Below are 16542 nucleotides of genomic sequence, written 5' to 3'. Positions count from 1 at the left end.
ACCATCTTTAGTTCTTCTTTACTTTTTACTGCGGTCTCAAATCTAGCTGCAAGCTTGTAAAATGTAAGGAATAAACCATAAAAACAAACGGGGCATGCTGTTACAGGAAAATAATCAGCGACAAGGTGGTGCGATGCAGACTGTCCTAAAGATGATTTCTAACTTCTGTCCCCATATCAGTTTACCTTATAATTCCATTTAAGTGTCTAATGATGAGGAAAAATGGACTGGGTTTTTATAACGTACTAAATTATTGCTAAACAAAAGTAATAGCTGCTAAATAAAATGCAAAAGTATTAAAACAAGATTGGAAGTTCATTCAAAATATGTAGCAGACCAAGTTTCTTGGTAAATTTATTAACAAAATGATAAAATAAATAAATACAAATTGATCAATTGCTCCTAATATCAATTTTGTCTCACGTTCCCTACAGTATTTCTAAACACTGCATACAAACAAATCAGCACAGGCTCAAATACATGAGAGAGGTAAGAGAACCAACCAATTCACTCACAATGTCAGGCGAAAAAGACAAAGCAAGAGTTCTGTAACAGAAAGAATTCATAAAAATAAACACACTCCTTTTTAAAACCATTATGAAAAATACAAACAATTTTACAAATATTTATATTGTGTAATAAACAATTTACACATAGTTCAGCACACCAGGTGAACGTTTTGTAATTACTCAAATCGCTACAATGCATCTTGTGTTTCTTTAGTGGAAGATTTTTTTTTTTTCCTTTTTTCTTCTTTTTTTTTTTTGCACGCGTAAACAAAAGTACTCCAATTTAAGAGTTGACTGCGGATGAGGTAAAAGACACACACACACACACACACAGACACACACACACACACACACACACACACATAGACAGGAGATGTACAATACCAGGGAAGTTACTGTATAATGAAATGCATCAACAATACTAGAAGGCCACGATCATGACTGAGTATAAAGAAAAGAAGAAAAAAAAAAACCCAACAACTTAAAACTAACATGTCAGAGGGAATTATAATGCACATGTGTGAATATGGATGAGCTAAAAAGTAGCAGGTTAATGAGATGTACATCTGGAATGAATCTGTAATCAGTGTTCCCATATATGCATAAATGTAGTCCCCATTCTCTCACTTCTCCAATATTGTAAACCCCAAATTACAGTGCACTGAAGAATGACTATTTAAAAAAAAACAAACAAACCCAAAAGTCTGCAAAAATGAAGGTTCAACATAATGCTGTAAGCTGTTAGCCATAAGAGAAATCGACAGTGATATGTATTTAAATCATAAAAGGCTTCCTCATAGCAAAATGCACATTTGCAGTCTCTTTGGGTATTCTGACTATAGAACGTGAACGCGGGGCTCTTACACCACAACTTTACGCCAGTAAGACATTTTCTTCGGTCACCCATCACTCCCAAAAATCTAAACTATCTATAATTCAGCATGGTACACATACGAAAGACAGGACTGAATTAAAAACAAATGGTCCATTAACCATGAGATGAAATACTCTACATTAGTACAAGCGACAAGGTTGGTGGCATTCTGATTATTCCTGCATGTAACCGATACAGTGTTTGACTGATTATTTACTTAACCATGTGCCAGAGATACCAGAAATGCCACAACGAAAGTGTATTTGTTCATCAATAAAAACTTCTTTTTATAGACGCACAGCATGCATGTACTTTTTTTTTGTTTGTTTTAAAATCTCGCTGCCAGCAATGTTCAATGGAAAGTAACAAAATAGTTCTGCATAAAAATCCTACAAATTAAACTCGAAGCTAAATGCATATTCAAAACATTTCTATTTAAAAAAAAAAAACTTGCATAAGAAAGTGGCGTTTGCTATTGAACTGATTGGTCATGTGGTGTTTTCGGTGGTTTTGTTAAGTCAATGCAGTCAGCTTGCAGATGTTCTTTGATCGTTCCTAAGCTGCCTAAGCCTAGGCTGAAGTTTGATTACCTGATAAACGTCATTTACTTCTGTGATAGAAAAAGAATTAGGTGTATTAAGTTGTTAATAAGAAGATAATATTTAAACAGTCCCAGCTAGTGAACAGAAACATACTCACTAAACCTCAGCGAAGAGGCTCTACTACATTACAGCAGAATGTATGGACTAGTACAAGGTGATAAGTGAACGGCTTGGGAGGTTACGTCCTACTCTGATGGTATACTAAGCCAAATGACTAAAAATATTCCTTGGTGTACCTTTAATACTAATGGTATCACTGCTGAAAGTGCATAAACAATAGAATTAAAAAATGATCCCTACTCACGTCTGTCTTATTTGTTTTTTTTTTTTGTTTTTTTTTACCCCTGCTTAAAATTGCTTATGCCAATAAAAATGATCATACTCAACAAGTCAGACTTGAGCACTAAACAGGACTAATTTTGCCACAATAGAAGAATCTTGGTTTCTTTACAGACATTTTTTTTTAAACTTGTGCAATTACTATGATAAATACACTTTTGTTATGGGTGTTTCACAAAACTTAAAAACACCTATTAAGGCAACTCCTTAACCTGAACATTAAGCTCTTTAAGCTTCCATTTTAAAAGGGAGTGTGTGAAACATCTACATCAACCACAGACAGCCAGAGAAAACCAGACAATCACACAATTAACACCACCATTAGTACACCCAATTTTACTTTTGCCCAATAAAATCACAACTTGTGGCTGTGCTTCTACTTTAAGGACGCAACACGCAAGGGTCTGAGAGAGTGAATGACAGAGCTGTGGTAATATAACTAACGCAGGACAGGAACTATATTGGGAGATAATGTAATAAAGGCACTCTAGGGCACCTGTACAGGAAGGAATGGAGGTGTTTTAAGTAAAAACCCTCTCACCCTCATGATGCACTAGACAGTGAAGGGTTTCAGAAGGCCATAAAATGTCCTTTCAGATTATTTGATTTTAGATTATAATAATAACAGCCAAGATATGAAGAGTTATCATCCTGCTTGCTAGTCCGAGCTCAGTAACAGAAGTATAAAGGAATGCCGAGAGCTGATTCGCGTTTCACATTCATGCAAAAGGAACTGCAGCATGCTTCCAACGAAAGCAATGACTCTGACTGGACAAATTTTTTGTCTGTCCACCTCCTAATACAAAGTACACTAGGTTAGTTTGGTTACATCTTAATGAAACAGTCTGAAATCACGAGGCCTGTTTTGCCCTGCAAACAGCAGTAATTGTGCAATATAATTTACATGGTATAATGAATAAAGTTTGATATTTATTGTTCAGTAATAGACTAATGATCTGTCAACATAGTACAGATGAAGATATGTCAATTTGGAAAGAGGCGATGTAAACATGTTCGAGGTGCCAGCTGTGCAGTACCATTAAGACATGATTTACCCCAGTGCAATGTACAAATGAATGCAAAAAAAAAAAAAAAAAGGAAAAAAAAAAGGAAAAAAAAAAGGGTAGGAGTCAATGTAGAAGAGGTAACTGGGCAAACGTGCATCTGATGTTTTGGTCTTAGGGAAGGTGGAAAGAAAGGCTCAAAATGAACTGGTACAAAGTTTGACAGAAGATGCCTCCACTTGCGGGTGAATAAGCAGCACAGCTTCATTACACATCCTTGGAACAAAAATATGTTGGCAAGCATAAAGGTAATTAACAAATGGGCAAAACTCACTTTCCTAAGCTTTGCTTTACTTGAAGTCTTTCAAGAAGTCAGGGCGTTTGCTTTAGTTATTTTAAATAAAGCTTGTGCTTTAAATCCAGGGTTTTCTGTCTTTGTCTTATTACTAAATTTGGCTCAAACATCAAACCCTCAAGTTTAAGACAGCAAATTGTGAAGCATTATTGTTGTTTATGTATGTTTACCATACAGGACGATTCAGGGGAAGGAAGAAAGGAGTGTTAACGTATTTGCTGTTTTCTAGACTAGACTTAAAATATGCTAACATCTATATTCTGGATGTAGGAAAAAAAAAATTTGGCAGTTTAGAATAATAAAAAATAAAACACTCATTATGCAATGCCCTTCTGCTTGCAACAAAGAGCTCCTTGCATAAACAATGCCATTTTAACACCTCTGATAGCAAATTACTGTTTTAAGAAACAGAAAAGCACTTATTTTTGTGTGAAGACTAGGAAGACCTGAATACATTTTGCTATTAACAAAAAGACAAAATACTCCTCAGACATGGACACCTTTTTTTCCCCCTCAACACAGTAAGCCTGCAATGTGTCACACACGGGTACAGTAAAGACTCACTACAGAAGAGCAGCATCTTTTTCGTACTTGTCAGATGCTGCTACCAAGAGATGCAGTTGCGTTTCGTCACACCAACTACACGTTATTCTCTTCTGATGTTTAGTCTGAGGCGGACTCGATATGGGTCTTCTTTTTAGCCATATCATTCACGTTCTACAGCTCGTATGAAATGAAAACAGGATGGAGAGATCGGCATTTGATAGTTCTGATTCAGTCTAACAAATGCCTGTGACTTCAGAAGCCTCGGCGCTTCCTGCCGCTGGCGAATACTGATGCAACTTGTCCAGCTCAGAACAAGAAGCTTTTGGTTTAGGAAGGGTCCTCTCAGACCTGGCTGGGGGACACGACGAGGGTGGACAGAGCATGCAGTCTTTGGACATGTGTGACCTGCCACCCTCTTCCCAGAGAAAAGGAAACTAAGACAACTTAAACAATCCCCATGAGTTTCAAGGGCAACTGTTGCAGGCACACACTGGTGTGATGAGATATATTCAATTATCCTCCTCCTTCATTATTAATTTAATTCGGTCTTGTTTTCATTTATTTTTTAAAACAGTCCACTAATTGGTATGACACTGTGTTATAAGCACCTTTCTACAATCTTCGTTGGGCATATTCATGACTAATTCACCTTGGATGTAGAAGCACTGTTGACAGTCTCACCTTACACTGGAAAAAAAAAAAAAAAAATTAAAATGCACATATATATGTATAATATATAGATTGGCAACTTGGTGCACCGGTGCTGGATGCAATAAAAGTTGTTTTTAAATGTTTGGGAGAAGGAGAGGTATACTTAGTTGAGTCGACTGGGATAAGACTCATTTGGAGATGTCCACGCTGTTGAGTGCCACTGGCAAAAGCTGTTGCGAGGGTTCTAAGATTTTTCCATTGTTGGTGTTCTTGCTGTGGTCCAGGTCCTCTACGTCCATCTTGACTGCCTCTTCGCTGTTGCTGGCATTGGGAGTTGTATTTTCAGAGTTTGTTATGGTCACAGGACTCTCTCCCACCTCTCCAGGGCTCTGAGAGTCCGTCCCGCCATTCTCTTTGACCTCTGTAACCTCCATTGGCTTCACAGTCTTCACTGTGTCCATGTCGTCGCTGACCGCTGTGTTACTGGCCTGTGTGACTCCTGATTCTTTCGGCTCTGCCTCTGGAGTGACAGCGGCGGCTGAGTCGGCCATCTCGCCCACCTCAGGCTCAGCTTGCACCTTGGGCACCGTGCCAGCAGCAGGGACCTGCGCACCAACTTGGGCAGAGTTCTGCTCAGACCCTGAGGGCTTGGCACATGAATGTACTGTACCCTTGGGCTCTGGGCAGCCATCAGTCTTGTCCTCAGGGTTGTCCTCCTGGTTTGCGCCAACCTCTACAGTCTGAGAAAGGTTAAAGCTGTGGATGAGGCGCACCAGGTGTTTCACTTTCTCAAGCGAGGACTGCATTTCCTTCTGCCGTGCCAGGATGCTGTTCTTGGTCTCCATGCATTTCTTAGACATTAAAGAGAGAAGCATATGGTGTTAGTTCTGAATTTGTTAATAAAGAGGGGTTAAACTGTACAGATGTGCACAGGAGTGGACAGAGAGACACCTTTGGCTTATGTGAATGGCAAGTGAAACAGAGCATCAGTGCTATAACATGATGGAAACATAAATCATTTACATTACTAATTCAATTGCTGTATTTAAAAAAATCCATTTAACCCTAAGATAGCTAGAACAGAGAGCATTTTTAGTCACATCTCACAGAAAAGATGGTTGTATTTCAACCAGTGTTCAAAAACATGATCCTGTTATGACAGATTAGCCTGTAGTTCCAGAGAAAAGTGTTTGTACGGTAATAACACCTACTACAACAACCAGAAAAAAAACAGAAAATGTGCTTTTTTGTTTAGTGTACTACTATCATGTCACATTTTAAGTGAACTGCCTGTAATCACAGCTGGCCCAATTTCGGCTGTCCCCACCCCCATGTGTTTTGACTGTTGTGTGCACAGGCATTGGCTTTGTTGTTCAAAACTAACTGGAAGAAGGGCAGATTGGACAGTTGCTTAGGCTCACAAGGACATTTGGAATCTGCTAGAAAAGGAGTTGCTATGTGTTGCTAGAACATACTCTTTTATCTTTTCAGAATAATGCAAGTAAGCTTTCCATCTTTCCTGCTGTTTCACAGTGGTTCAACTTGATACATAAATTAGATAATGATGCCTCAATCTTTTAGCAGCCAAGAATCTTGCGGTTTTGTGTTTACATGCTGACATTATAATATAATTCTGCTCTGCACTGCTATAGAGAGATGCACTTATTTCAAAACTGTAAAATAAAATGTTTTTATTCAAGGCTTTTCTGAATTATGTATCTTTGCATTAAAAGATTTAGACTTTAGATTTGGCCATTCAGTTGTAGTTAAATTAAACCCATAGCACAAAAACAGACATCCAAAACTTGTATTAATCACATTTCCATTAATGTTGAGAACGCCATGTTAACTGAAAGGTACTGTTCCCACATTGGGCCTCATTCGTTGAGTAAATGTTTGCGTAAGCCAAAGTGAACTAAAAATTTATTCTGGATTTAAAAAACTTTTATCCTTATTCATGTGTGAATGTTGATAAATGGCAATCACCCGTAAATTACCAGGCGTGTGTACGCTACAGCTGATTTGGGTTTGAGGATGCCCATAAAATTCCATAAAATGGCAAAGTTCACAGAGCAGAAAGTGCAAAATGGTTACTAAAGAAGTTCTCTGAGCCAGAAGCGGAAGTACTTGTGACTCATGTCTACGAGAATAAAAATATTATTTAGCAGTGTATCTATCGGAGTCACAGCACCTGAAAACACCAAAATAAGGAGAGAAATTACAGAGGTGAATTCAGTGTCATCCATCCAGCGCAATATAAGCAAGGTCAAAAGAAAATGGTTTGATATAAAAACAGAGTAAAAAAGTATTACTGCTAATGGAGGGTTTCTCTGCTAGTGGGGGAGGCCAAACCATGACGAAGCTTTTTAAAATCGACCAGATGCCATGGCAGACGGAAGTGACTTATAAGCCAGATTTCATCATGCACTAACTCTTCCAGTAATAAAATTCTGCCTTTCGCACTGCCTCGGCTTACTGCTACCATCTCCACAGATCAGCCCACCCTCATTTTATACAGCAGCATTTCATCTTCATTGAACAATTATCTTTATTAGTCTTAAAATACATTTGGGTTGACTCGCTGTCATTTTTAATATATATGTAACGTTTTCTTAATGAAATTTAGACCTTTTAGAAATGATGGGTCTTAAGAAAATAAATTTGTGTGTGTAATTGAAATAAATAAGCAACTTGAACTTGACAGCGTAATCTGTATATAAAAATGCACTAAATCAACACAGATTATAAGATTCGAAGCCGATCAATCGAGGTTTACATTACTTCGTGTAAATTAGTTAACTTATGTGTAAATTTACACCCACTCAGGAGCATGAGTAGGATACGAACGTTTTTCTGAATTTACAGGATTTTCATGAATGCCAATTTTTTTTTTGTGTGTAAACGCTCATGCGAATGATTTATGCATAAATCCATTCATATTCCGCTTGATAAACGAGGCCCAATGTCAGCATCCATGAAAGAAATCCTGCCTCGCCTTCTAAATAGGCCTGTGCCTGGTGACAATTAATCAAGCTGTCCACCGTTTATGGATACTTACCGTTATAGAGTTACTGAGCTGCTTGACTCTTTGTTCCAGTTGCTCTCGCTGTAGTTTGAGCTCAGTACTCCACTTCATCAGTTTCTGCTTTTCTTCTTCTTTCGCTGTTGAGCGCAAACGAACAGAGGTTATTATATGCACGATTTCTAACTTGTTTCTAAAAGCTTAGCTCTAAAACAGCAACTGCTATTTCATTTAAACGGTTAATTACACAAATTTAAAACAAGATGCACGAACACACAAACAGCTCATCTATTCATCCCAAAAGGTGACTTTAAAAAGTTTAAATAGATATCTGAGACAGAAACCCAGAGGATCGTTACATTAACATGTCCGTAATTCCAAATGACAACATAAACAAAAATAAATCCTTGCAAATACATTGTCCAACTGTAGTACTCCACTCTTCTCTATTAAGCAAACCACATAAAATTTAGCAGTCACAGAAAGGATCTGGACTAAAATGTTCCTACAGTAAACTCTGCTCACTAAAGATGTGGCTGTGCTTCACTACATCCTGAATCTTAACACTTAACACTATCAATATAAAGCTGTTTTACCTTCTTTATATGCAATGTAGGAATGTACAATCGCCAGGGTCCCGGGCCACGGAATGGCCTCCTCTTTTTTCAGTATCTGAAAAAAAATGTGATGTTAGCACTGGCACAGTATTGAGGAAAACTTTGGGACACCAGAATAACCCCCTTTCCCCAGTGATCAACTGCTAATGGTGTAGTGATGAACAAAGAAAGGAGTTCAATGGGAGTGTGCTGGATGCCAGCTTCCATTTACATGATGAGTGAAATAAAAGGACAATTGATATAAGACCACATGGAAAGTTACAAATACTTATAAGCAGCCTTATTTTTTTTTTTTTTGGTGTGGGTTAGGGGATGTATAATTGATACTAATAAGAGAGAGGCCTGGTCTTAGGTCAAACACAATATGTATTACTGTATTTATGTGTCTGAAAAGCCTGATAAGCTGAGGTCAGGTTAGCAGGATTCAATGCAGGCTGATTAACGAGTTTGGGGATTTTCGTGGCAGAGTGATGTAGTTTACCTGGTCTTTACATTTGGGACAGATCCACATGCCTTTAGGAATATTTTTGAGGGGCGGGTCCAGGCAGTCGAGGTGGTAGACGCGTGAGCACGTGTCGCACATGAGCAACTGGCCACTACGTCTGCACACAGTGCAGAAATCCTCATGGATGTCTCCCTGTCAGGAAGAACGGCACGGGTCAGTACCACCACCGCTCTGTGCCGGACCAATCAAATGGGGAGAGGGCAGGGCGGGGAGGGAAAGTGCGGACTACTAGCTTGCTGACTTGTAAAACTATAGTATAATCCACTATTTAAAGTAAATGCAGATTTATTATAATCTCTGAATAAATTCAGATCAAATATGTGTAGTATCTGTCTGAAATGATCCTATTAATAGGTGTATAAGAGACTTAAAGCTGACAGAAGGCAAAGGGAACAGATAAAGTAGCTGGGAAAACAAACCTTGTGAATCACTTTAGAAGTGATCATTATATTTTGACCATTAAAGAGATTAAACATCAAGACTATTTTCAGTGTAAGGCTGCTATCTTATTTCCGATGAAATAACAAAAACACGTGAATAAGAATGTGCATGGAGGACAATCTGTTTTTGTATTTCCAAGAGGGGAACAGGAGGAGGATGTTCCTCAGCACACCACTCCACTACAGTACAATATGAACAGGGCAGGTGTAAAAGTGCGGTAGGGGCAGCCTGTGGTATACACTACTGTACTCTAGAGCAGAGTGAAAAGTGGGGTAACCTCTGTGGTTACTTACATCCCCGGAGCTGGGGCTGGGCTGAGGGAGAGAGTGGGGATGGACGGGGAGGGGGAAGCCCCCGAGTTCAGGCCGCTCGGCGGCTGGGGAAGCGGGGTGACTGCTGGATGGGGAGAGCAGGGGGTGGCAGCCCAGCTCTGGCCCTGATGCACTGCTGCTGTATTTGGGTGGGCGACCTGAGCGAAAATGAGACAGACGAGAAAAGGAAAAAAAAAAAAAAAAGAACAGAAAAAGATGGAGGAGGAGGAGGGGGGAACAAAAAAAAAACAAAAACAAAGGTGAAATAAAACAGATGATACATTGGTCACAACATACCTTTGAAAGGGGGTCCTCGTTGGCTAGCATGAAAATGGAGGAATTAAAGAAAGCAGAGAAGGAAGGGAGGAAAAAAGGAAAGGAGGTCCAGAAAGCAATTAGTGCACCAGACAAGAACTGCATGCAGGGGGTTAGATTGGAGACAGAGACAGAGAGAGAGAGAGAGAGAGAGAGAGAGACAGAGAGAGTGAGAGAGAGAGAGAGAGATGGATAAAAGTCAGAAAGAAGAAGGGAGGAAGACAAAGAGAGTGGCACACAAAAAGAGCCCAGACACACACAGAAGGACCGTTCACTCCTTTCAGAACTCAGATAACACTGTCAGAATTGATAAGAATCAAATCACGCAGCTCTATCCAATGAATAAATTTTATTGTTTGCTCCAAAGATGAGGAGAAATGAAATGCAGGTTTTTCTTTCCATCTTGTGACTTCCACTTCTTCCAGAACTTCAAGCAAAAATCCTAATGGTTCCTTCCACAATAACTAAGTGGTTTGACTTGCAGATAAATATGAGGCAAATGCATAATCAATGTTAGCGCTTATCTTCATGGAAAATGTGATTTTACCAAGTTAGCCAGTTTCTATTCAGGTCTGGTGGTGGGCTAATTGAAAATAAATAAAAGAAATAAAGCAGATAGGGTTTGCAAGCTTGGGAAAGAGGATACAGCTAGAAAGAGCAACAGCAAGAGAATTCATAGACTTATAGAGGTCATTAATTTTGAGCTGTCAACACACTAAAACTTTGTTAGGAAGCATGCAAAAGCAGGAGTGGCAGACAACCAATGATATAACACTCACTGTAAGCATGAAGACAACAAACAGCTGTATCAGATAAAGTTATTCAGAGCTAAAAGTGAGGCAGTGAGCAGTTACTGACCTCTCTTCCTCGTTCCTTGATGGAGGGGAGTGTTGAGATAGGTGACGGCACTCTTTTTCCTCTAGGAGGTGCGATAACACAAATTGAGTAATTAGAGTACATGTTTATGAGGCCACAAAAAAGCTCTTTTCATCAGAAGTAAGTCTGATGAATATCCAGACTGATCAAAATACAGGATGCATCTGGGTGTGTATATTAGGAAGGTCAAATTCCTTGGAAAATAACATTTGGGTGTTAATGCACTGAAATATTAATGAACTTAAAGATCTACAGATATCTGCCAGACAGAACAAACGACGCAATGGTGATACATTATGCATTTGTAGCACATAAACAGGAGTGTGTGCATGTGTGTATGTATGTATGTGTGTGTGTATATATATACACACATACATATACATGCACACACACACACACACAATAGCACGAGCCTGTCGTAGGATCTGTTTGTACCCCTTTAGAACATACTATTTGTTCAACCCAAACAATGTATTTTGTATTAGGTTATCCCTGTTTTACATGCACCAGTCTCCCTCCTCTGGTAACTCAGTGTAATAACAGAAGATACACTACATGGCCAATCGTTTGTGGACACCTGACCATCACACCCATATGTGGTTCTTCCCCAAATTGTTGCCACAATGCTGGAGGCACACAACTGTACAGGATGTGTTTGTGTGCTGTAGCATTACAAATTTCATTGGAACTAAGAGGCCCAAACAATGCCCCTGTGCACAAAGCGAGCTCCATGAAGACATGGTGTGTGAAGGTTGGAGTGGAAGAACTCGAGTGTCCTGCACAGAGCCCTGACCTCAACCCCACTGAACACCTTTGGGATGAACTGGAACACTGACTGCACCCCAGACCTCCTCACCCAACATCAGTGCCTGATCTCACTAATGCTCTTGTAGCTGAATGAACACAAATCCCCACAGCCACGCTCCAACATCTAGTGGAAAGCCTTCTCAGAAGAGTGGAGGATATTATAACAGAAAGGGAGACTAAATCTGGAAAGGGATGCTCAACAAGCAAATATGAGTGTGATGATCAGACATCTTTAAACATTTGCCACTATACTGTATGTGCATACTAGAATGTGACAGGCTTATATATTGAATGATGCAACACTTGTATGTCATACAGCATGATCAGTACTAATCAGATTTTTTAGTTACCTCTGGTTCTTAAAAGAATGTACAGACTTCATAAATGTCTGTGTTTAAGTCTGGTACATCACTAACATCACTTCTTATTTAAAGTGAGTGTTACAGTTTACATATTAAAGAAAAATGCAACAAGACAAGTTACTGTAAAGCTGATATGTGCTGTTTCGTGCTTCTATTACGTTATGGCTTTACTGTGAAGCTGTTTTTTTTTTTTTAACTGGATCTGGTTTGCCTTGAACTTCAGTCAGGTTTGTTTTGTTCATCTCATGTTGGATATTGGATCATGTTTTAGTCAAATCGGGAGATAACCTACTACTAGGTCCATACAGCACGTGTATGTATGTGTCCAGAGAAAAGTTTCTATACCTCTGGCTCAAATACTGCTCCACTGTACACAGGATTGGCTGTTGTTCTCCTTTTCCGTTCCTGCCTTCGGCTCTGAATCTCTGCAACAGAAAAGCATGTTGGAGAAAAAGTTTTGTGTTCGACTCAGCAACAGTTAACTTCACCGAATGCAATGTACTGATGAAAGTATCCAGTTGATCCATTACACCTATTGGACAGCAGTGGCGTTTCACAGAAATCGGATTTAATCAGCCTGTGGGACGGCATTCTTTGTTTTGACAGACTTTGTCTTTTTTTCCCCCCTTCTAATGGGCTTTCGATCTCTGCGAGACAAAGGATCAGACCACCATTAAGATTTTGAATAATCTGACCTGAAATTTTCTGAGGAGAGGAAGAAAAAACACAGAAACTTCTGATGTAGAGAGAACTAAAATAAAAGATGGAACTACCCCAGTGCAACCTGTAATACTAATGCTGCCCAGAGAGGACCATGAGCTAGACAGAAAGACAATCAGAGAAGGTCCTGTAAAAGATTAAATTACTCCCAGATTCTAGTGTAAAACTAATACATGCTGGAAAAATCCGGTAGGTAGGACTTACCTTCTAGATGGTCATGTGTGACCAACCCAAGAGACACCATGAAGGCAAGTTTCTACCGAAAAGACACATACATAAACAGTAGGTATAAACGAATAAGTATTGCACAAAATCTAACAGATACGTAAAAGTCAGAGAAGTCAGGTTATCATGTAACCTCACAGGTTACCTGTGGATTCTCCTCTCGTTTAACCTTGGGTGGAGAAAGAGGAGGAGACGCTGAAGAAGGGGTGCTTGTGAGCACCTGCTCTGAAGCCCCCTGAGATTTCACAGTCTGACAGAGAGAGATGTTAGAAGTTAGATATGCATAGAATTTAAATGATACCCTTAATATTAATAAAGCTTTGTCTGTCACTTTCAATGCTACATACATATCAGTGGAAAAACACTTAAAAAGAATCTTAGAAACGTCTCATAAAACTGGATGGCTAAAAAGAAATAGAGTTTAATGTTGCCCAATAGAGTGTTTGAAGCTGCTATCATTATGTGGCCACAAATGCACTACTCTCACCTTTATGTCTGCGTTTAAGCTGCTGATCTGCAGCGTCTGCATCGGGCCACTGATAACGATGCCCGTCACTTGGCCTGTGCTGGCTCCTGTAGAAGAGATGGTTTTGGGGATGGTGCAGGGCTGGCCGTTGACAATGCGCACTTGATGGATGGGACCTGCTGAGGTGGGTAGCGCTGATGTTAACTTGGTAGTAAGCATGACTGGTCTCTGGAGCAGCTGTGGCGCGGCCATCATGGGGGGGGGAGGAGCAGGGGCGATGGGCACGTTGTTGGGAGTAGCAGGTTTCGGGCGCACCTAAGAAATAAAGAAGATCGAGTTAGACTGCTGGTTGTGGCACACACACACACATACCCCTTTCTGCATTTCAGTGGTATAATTTCTGTCAGAGAGGATCCCATGCCATTAACAACCATCATGCTGACTTGTTAGTCCCAGGTAAGGCCAACTAAGGGGCTCTGGTAAGTACTTTATCACTAGTGAGTGAGAAAGACCAGAAATTCTCCCTCTCCACTAATAGACAAGCGCTAATCATTTCGTGAGATCAATGAGTGTGTTAAATTTCTTATTTGGCAGAAGCAGACAGCCCAAAAAAGTACAAGAGTTTTAACCACCGTGACACGTTTTTGGTCACTGGTTAAGTCACTGGTAGTGAAATAACATTAATAAATTAGGTTGAGGAGTTACAGCCACTATCTGGTCATTAAATTATACATAAATTGCCATCAGAATTTCAAAGATAGTGAAATTAGTTCTGTCCAAGCTATAATATTTTACTCACAGAGCCCCAGTTAGCATTGCAAGGCTTTAATAAGTCAAAAGCCTTTTTTTTTTTAACATCAGAAAACAAATGTTAAGCAAAGGGACAGCCAAAGCACAATGGAACTTGCTGAAAGAAAAAAAATAAAATCAACCCATTGCGAAGGGCAGAGTGCAAACAGTAGAGCAAAACAAGCGGATAAGTAAAGCATTAGAAATGTTTCAACAGAGACATCCTTACAGTGATGGACACACTGCAACACACTGGCAAACACACTAGCTGCAGAAAACAATAAGGTGAATGGAACTGACAAATGACTGCAGCCAGCGCTGGGTTAGAAAACAGGACAGTTAGGGTCATTACAGTGAGCCGTGTATGCCTAATTCTACACCTATGGATCTTATTTATGAAGGATCTTTATGACCTATAAAGAAATACCACATACAGTATAATTACATCATTAAAAAATAACACATATGTTTTGATTAAAGTGTTAAAGTACATGTGTTCAGTCTGAAGCGTCCTGATAAGTCTTCATTGTGTGACATTCAAATATTAACAACAGTGAACTTCCTCCGAGTCTAAACCTATTCTGTGTTGTTAGAGTTCCTCTAGTGGCGTCAGTGTTGAACTGCACACGCTGGGACAGGGAAGGGAGTGGGCGGATCTTACAGAGACGCACCTGTGGCAGAAAGGTGGGTCGAGGCGTCAGTCTAGGAGGAGGGACAAACTGGGGAACTTTGATAGGCTGAGCCGAGGTGGTGCTGGCCTGCACCTGTGACAAAACCAGGGCTTTATTTGCAACCAAAATGCTGAGCAGATTTTATTTTATTGTTGTTCGGGGAAAATGTCAATGAAAGGAAAGACTTTAAGTCTCTTAACTACTACTATGTGTAGTTCCAATGTCCAGAAATTAGGCCTTTTTAAATTAAACTTTTTCTTTCCTTCTTTTTTTTTTTTTTAAATCATCTTTCCCCTTCTGTTTTTGGTTTTAAATCACAGATGTATACAAGCAATCACCACAGGCTAGCACATCAGCACAGAAGTCATCGCAGTTTTTCATGTAAATATACACATCCTTTTCGATCTATAAGACATGAACGCACTTCATAACTAAATAATGACTTAATGCAAACTGTCAAAGCAAATATAAAAAACACTAGAATTAGCCTGAACTTAATATAACTGAGAATGCTTGCTTATATGAGCTAAAGTAGGGAAGGGGTGTGCCTAAATTCTCAGAGTAAGAGTTTGCTGCTTCTTTTATCTATTATTCTAATAATATTACTACAAAATAAATTTAAATAGGTGACATGAAAGGTCTGAGGCGAGATTAGCACTCTTACTCAGAGATATGGCAAATAAGGGCCTCACTCTATAAAGGAGTTTGCACAGGGAGGAAAGGAACAGATGATGCAGCGATTTACACTCACTACGATAACGTTCTTCGGCACGACTCGTGATGCGGCCTCGGTGTCCTGACTGGTCAGTTTGCTGGACAACTGAAGGTTCACTGGTGCATTGCGGGAGTCAGGGGTCAAGGCAGGTCTGGGGGGATTGCTGATGGCAGTGACCATGGCAACTGTGGGGCGTGGCGTTGTCATGGAAGCAGGCATGGTGGAGGCAGCAGCTTTCAGTACTAGAGGTAGAGTCTTCGTGGTGATGACCGGCGTGACTTGCAGAGTCTTCTACAGTGGAAAGTACAGAAACAATCGGAGGACCAGAAGAGGAATCACATCAACAAGAAGTTGATAAGAGATAGTCAGACAGTAGCACTACTTGAAATTTAAGCCAAGTCCATGAGCTGTGTTTATTAAATAAGTAAGAAATGACATAATGCTACAAGAAAATCTCTCATGACAGGTATTGGCCCTACAAAAAGTGGATTATTTTCCTACAACAGCACTAAGTATTTTATTCCTCTTACACCACAATGATTTGCAAACTATTACAGCTTTTAACTTATTAATGAATGAAACCATTTATTGATACATTTAACATCACAGAATGCCTACAAGATAAGTTAGTTCCTGTTACTGCTTACCTTATAGCAGCTATAAACACTCACTCACCTGCCTGTCTTTTTTATCTCTCTCTTGAAGTTATAAAGACAATAAAATGCATGTCATTTTAACAGAAACTGAAAGAGGAAAGGTGCAGAAATGACCAAAAGCGCTGTTTCCTGACACTAAATGTTAAACGCTTCCTTACGGAAAG

At 39.6% G+C, this 16542-nt stretch overlaps 1 protein-coding gene across 7 annotated transcripts in view; it reads right to left on the bottom strand.

The window, feature by feature from the left end:
* Window positions 1–325: 325 nt before the first annotated feature.
* phf21ab (PHD finger protein 21Ab) overlaps window positions 326–16542 on the bottom strand; it is a 29687-nt gene continuing 13470 nt past the window's right edge. For 2 of the 7 annotated variants that reach the window (XM_053237062.1, XM_053237061.1), the window contains 12 exons: window positions 15759–16013; window positions 15008–15100; window positions 13569–13862; window positions 13227–13331; window positions 13061–13112; window positions 12482–12561; window positions 10950–11010; window positions 9759–9934; window positions 9001–9156; window positions 8499–8574; window positions 7939–8042; window positions 326–5731 (listed from right to left, as the gene is read on the bottom strand). In XM_053237062.1, the coding sequence (XP_053093037.1) occupies window positions 5069–5731; window positions 7939–8042; window positions 8499–8574; window positions 9001–9156; window positions 9759–9934; window positions 10950–11010; window positions 12482–12561; window positions 13061–13112; window positions 13227–13331; window positions 13569–13862; window positions 15008–15100; window positions 15759–16013 (2115 nt within the window). In that variant the 3' untranslated portion in view covers window positions 326–5068. Of the gene's footprint in view, window positions 5732–7938; window positions 8043–8498; window positions 8575–9000; window positions 9157–9758; window positions 10097–10949; window positions 11011–12481; window positions 12562–13060; window positions 13113–13226; window positions 13332–13568; window positions 13863–15007; window positions 15101–15758; window positions 16014–16542 lie in introns of all 7 variants that reach the window. The other 5 variants (XM_026919951.3, XM_053237066.1, XM_053237065.1 and 2 more) reach the window with 5 other exon arrangements.

This window comes from Pangasianodon hypophthalmus, chromosome 9, assembly GCF_027358585.1.
Source record: "Pangasianodon hypophthalmus isolate fPanHyp1 chromosome 9, fPanHyp1.pri, whole genome shotgun sequence".
In the NCBI taxonomy this organism is placed as follows: domain Eukaryota; kingdom Metazoa; phylum Chordata; class Actinopteri; order Siluriformes; family Pangasiidae; genus Pangasianodon; species Pangasianodon hypophthalmus.
The sequence above is the reverse complement of the archived record's forward strand: the minus strand, read 5'-3'. Positions and strand labels throughout refer to the sequence as shown.